This window comes from Nerophis ophidion, linkage group LG09 (assembly GCF_033978795.1).
Source record: "Nerophis ophidion isolate RoL-2023_Sa linkage group LG09, RoL_Noph_v1.0, whole genome shotgun sequence".
In the NCBI taxonomy this organism is placed as follows: Eukaryota; Metazoa; Chordata; class Actinopteri; order Syngnathiformes; family Syngnathidae; genus Nerophis; species Nerophis ophidion.
The window spans coordinates 64,743,073-64,748,072 of record NC_084619.1 but is presented as its reverse complement, the minus strand read 5'-3'; the positions used below and the strand labels follow the sequence as shown (position 1 = coordinate 64,748,072).

The following is a 5,000-nucleotide window of genomic DNA, read 5'->3' as shown; positions in this document are numbered from 1 at the left end:
AAGTTCAACACCTGTATCCTAATAGTAGTAATGGAAGGTATTTACAGGGAATAATTTCGCCACACCTAGTGTGTGTGTGTGACTTCCATCCATTTTCTACCGCTTATTCCCTTTTTGGGGTTGCGGGGGGCGCTGGCGCCTATCTCAGCGACAATCGGGCAGAAGGCGGGGTACACCCTGGACAAGTCGCCAACTCATCATATAAACATATATGTATATATATGGCAACCACTGCTGCTCACTGCTCCCCTCACCTCCCAGGGGGTGACCAAGAGTGGTGGGTCAAATGCAGAGAATAATTCCGCCACACCTAGTGTGTGTGTAAAAATAATTGGTACTTTAACAGCAAATTCCAAAACCATGTATCAACAACACCCAGAAACGCGGACTTTGAGTTTGACACCTGTGTCCTAATAGTAGTAACGGAAGGTATTTACAGAAAATAATTTCGCCGCACATAGTATTAGTGTGACAATCATTGGCACTTTAACTTTTAACTAAAGAGCTCTACTATGCAAAACCAAAGCCATGTATCAACAACACCCAGAGACACTGGACTTAAGTTCGACACCTGTGTCCTAATGGTAGTAATGAAGGGTATTTACAGAGAATAATTTCACCACACCTAGAGTGTGTGTGACAATCATTGGTACTTTAACTCTATTTCACGCCAGCACCTCCCTGTGGCGTATTTGTCAGCAAAACGGGTGAAAATGTTCCACTTTTAACCCAAACCGATGTCCTTCCCCCTGCAGGTTGTCGTATCGACGACCGTCAACGTGGACGGCCACGTGCTGGCCGTCTCCGACAACATGTTCGTGCACAACAACTCCAAGCACGGGCGAAGGGCCCGCAGACTCGACCCCTCAGAAGGTACGCCTCCTTATCTGCAGAACGCTCGGCAACGTATCATTTGTCTTTTTTTTTTTTAGTTCAGTTTAGTCTTTATTTGAAGGGACAATGCACAGAAACATTAAGCTCAAAGACAGATCTGTTCTGTACCAGATTAAAGCTAAATAGCTAATTTCCATCTGTAGTCCCTGGCTATTTAAATTAAAGGGATACAAAAATCATGCAATAAAATGATTACATCATCACACAGAGACAATACATGCTCTTGTTCACATCTGTCATCATTTTTAACCAGACACACCTCACATTACAACTACAATTCGGTCATAGATAAATATATTTCACATTAAGTTGATCTGTTGAACATAGTGGCCACCTTAGTGACCGTGTGAGCAGCTTTGGTTGCTCCAAAGCCACTTTTTTAATTTTGCTTGTGAATGAAGAGTAATCTGTTAGACTTTTCAAGTTTGTTGCGAGGTTGTTCCATTCCTTTATGGCTTTATATGAAAAGGCTGTCCACGCTCCCTTGACTTTCTCTCACATCTTCATCCTTCACTCCAGTCTTTTTTTTTTCTTTTCCCTGCATCACTTTTAGACGCTTTCTCCTCCACCCGGCTCGGTGATTGGAAACAGTGGTGTATTTATTATTTTTTTTAAAAAACGGGCTAATGCACCTACATTTGTCCTAAAAGCCGATGTGAAACATGATCAAATTGCTGAAGAATTTGGCTGTGAGGTCAATTTCCTGTCATTGGCTTGTGCAGATTTAGCTGTGAGAGAGCAGAAACAGGGGGGAGGACGGAGAAAGGGGGGGTGGGGGGGTTTGAATGGTGTGTGTGTGTTGGGGGTGGGAGGGGGGGTGACCTATGAGAAAAGCAGAACTTACTGTTTTTCTTCCAACTGATTCCATATGATAGACTGATTGCCAAGAGAGAGCGAGAGAGAAGAGGGACCACCAAACCATGGGAAATCCAAAAAGTAAAATGCACAAAACATAACCCTGTGACCTCTTCCACTGGCTTGAAGGATTGGGGGGAAAAAAAAAAAAAATCAAAAAAGAGACTTGAGGCAATTGTGCAAATTGCTTATCTTCACATTTCAAGGACCAATTATGTCAGGGCAAACACATTAATGGCTTCCAACAGCAAAAAACTAAACAAAACAAAACAATGTAATGTTTAATACAAGCACTGGGGAAAAAAAAAAACAATTAATATATCTACAACCACAGTCCAAAAAAAAAAAGCTAATCTATTTGTTTTTGTCTTTATTAATGACTCCTCTACTGGAGAACAAAATCAAATAATTAAAGTCCTGCCCGGAGCAGCAAAGTCATTATGTTGTGTTTGTGTGTTCCACGTTTATGACACCATAGGTGTGGATCGCCTAGCAACCACTTTCTTAATGAGGAGAGCAATTAAAGAGGTTGAGCCCTCGCCTCCGTGTCCCCCCCCCCCCTGCTCCCCTGGGACCACCCCTCCCACCCCCACCCAGCTCCCCTCTGCTGTGTTGTGTGTGTGTGTGTGTGTGTGTGTGTGTGTTCTTCACAGGTTAACCCAACCCATCCTTTATTCCTCTCCTCAGCACACTCTTCAAAGCAGCAGAGTGACACCTCGTAAAAGACAGCCACTGTCAACCGCGCAGTTGAACATGTCTTTTTGTCTAACACACACACTACGCCTGACTGTGTGTCTGTGTGTGTGAGAGTGTGTGTGTGTGTCATCTCCCAAAATGCAGCACACAAAGCTGGGAGACACTCTGTGTTTAGCATGGTGGATTCAAACTAGTGTGTGTGTGTGGTCTGGCAATTCTGACTTAATGGGGACATCGCTCTGTTTACACAGTCACCTTTAAGGGACTTCTGACGGTATGGGGACCAAAAAAAAACAACAGGTCCCCAAAAGGGAAACCTATTCAAACGATAGTCAGATTACTTCATCAATCCAGAGATTTAAAGACGTGTATGAGCTAACTGGGCAGCGGAAAGGTTACCTCATTTTTTTTATGCCTCCACAACCTGTAGAAAGGGTGGTCCCCACAAGTCACGAACATTAACTTGGTCCACATTCCAAATGATAACCAGTATTTGTGTGTGTGTGTGCATGTGTCTGTGGGAGAGAGAAAGAGTGTGTGTGTGTGTGTGTGTGTGTGTGTGTGTGTGTGTGTGTGTGTGTGTGTGTGTGGTCTGGCAATGCTTACTTGATGGGGACATCGCTGCGTTTACACAGTCCCCTTTAGGGGACCTCTGACGGTATGGGGACTAAAAAAAAAACAAAAAACAGGTCCCTTAAAGGGAAACCTTTTTAAATGATAGTCAGATCCATTCTGAATACGCCTAAGTGATTGTTAAGCTTTGGCCCATAAAACATGTAGGGTTAGGGTTAAACTTAACCCTAACACATACATTTGTGTGAATTATACCATACTATTTAAATTTGGTCCCTATGAACCATAGTAACTCTCTTTCCCAGGGTCCCCAGTAAGTAGGATCAGCACATTAATTCATCAATCCAGAGATATTACCTTATTTTTTTTTTATGTCCCCACAAGTCCCGATCAAAAACTTGGTCCCCAGTCCGAATAATAACCATTGTGTGTGTGTGTGAGATGCTGAGCCAGAAGAGCATCCCTGCCTTTCTGCATTGATCAAGAGGTGCTGCCCCCTATTGGCCCACAGGCAGCATAGCGACTGTTAGAACGCAACATCACTCACTCCTTCTCACTGTATGGTTGGTAGACGACCACAGTGGACCCCGCCCGGCATATTCCAGTTATTTTCAATACTTTAACCCGTTGGACCAAAAATACCAAAAAAACAAATCTGTCTGAGGCTGCAAAAAAAGGAAAAGCTATATACATGTTATAATGAAGGAAACACATGATATAAGTATCTATATTAATCTACTATCAGAATTACTTTAAAAGTCTTATATAAGTGTTATAATGAAGGCAACACATGATGCAAGTGTCCATATTAGCCTTCTATCAAAATGACTTTAAAAGTCTTATATAACTGTTATAATGAAGGCAACAAATTTTGTAAGTAATAATAGTAGCCTACTATCAAAATTACTTTAAAATTCGTACATAAGTGCTATAATGAAGGCCACACGTGATGTCAGTGTCTATATTAGCCTACTAATGAAATAACTTTAAAAGTCTTATATAAATAAATGACTGGCTTAGAATGGCCAAAAGTATAGATGTGCGTGTCCAAGTTAAAGGAAACGGCAGTCTGTCTTTTTTAATAGATTTATTACAATCTTTGGCAAGCGAGGTAATGTTTGCTGTGGTCTGGAACAACATGGCACACAAACAAAATGCAGAAATGCAGCCAATATTACACACAGATATTGTGTCATGAGACATGTGAATATAAATGATGTACAAAGAGGACATAAGGCCGTCTTATATATATTTTTTTAGACCTTTAACATCAAAAGTGTATTTGCCATTGATATGTGCAGTGCTGTTTTTAAATGACCGTTAGTCTTGAACTATACAAAGTATTTCAATGGTGGAAATCTGCGCTTTTGGGTGTTATAGGAGTTATTACGGTAATCTCGGTCACAGCAGCTCAGACCAGGAACAAAGCATAGTGGGCGGGGTTTGTTTTCAGAGCAGCCAGCCCCTGTGTCAGAAACAGATTTTTATGTGATAATATATCATATAGTAGGTGTTTATTACACTTTGCATTCATGTTTTGCTGTTTGTTACATTATTGTTGTGTTTTGCTTGATTGTAAAAGATACACAACTATGGAGGAGCTTGTCTAAGTAGTAAAAGATGTTCATAAGTTGTTAATATTCAGTGTTGTATTGTTCATAGTTAATATTGTAAATCACACGTAAAAGAGGAGCAATGTTCATTTAATGTTAATATTTAGTGTTTTATTGTTCATAGTTAATATTGTAAATCCCTCTTTCTTTATTTTTATGTACATTTTGGGTGTCTCATTCGGTAAAAAAATGTAAAATGCCATTTCGTTTTTTCGAGGTGGTCAGTCATGACGTTTTTAGAATTCCATCGGACATTGTGACTTTTGGATATTACTGGTCCTGGAAAAAAGGGGACCCAAACACACATACTGTACAGGAGATTTTTACAGCTAAATGTGTATGTATCATTTATACACACATACACATTGG

At 40.7% G+C, this 5,000-nt stretch overlaps 1 protein-coding gene across 5 annotated transcripts in view; it reads left to right on the top strand.

Moving 5' to 3' along the window:
• ebf3b (EBF transcription factor 3b) overlaps positions 1-5,000 on the top strand; it is a 275,369-nt gene that overhangs the window by 165,611 nt on the left and 104,758 nt on the right. For all 5 annotated transcript variants that reach the window (XM_061911568.1, XM_061911565.1, XM_061911567.1 and 2 more), the window contains exon 8: positions 756-873. In XM_061911568.1, the coding sequence (XP_061767552.1) occupies positions 756-873 (118 nt within the window). The remainder of the gene's footprint in view (positions 1-755; positions 874-5,000) is intronic.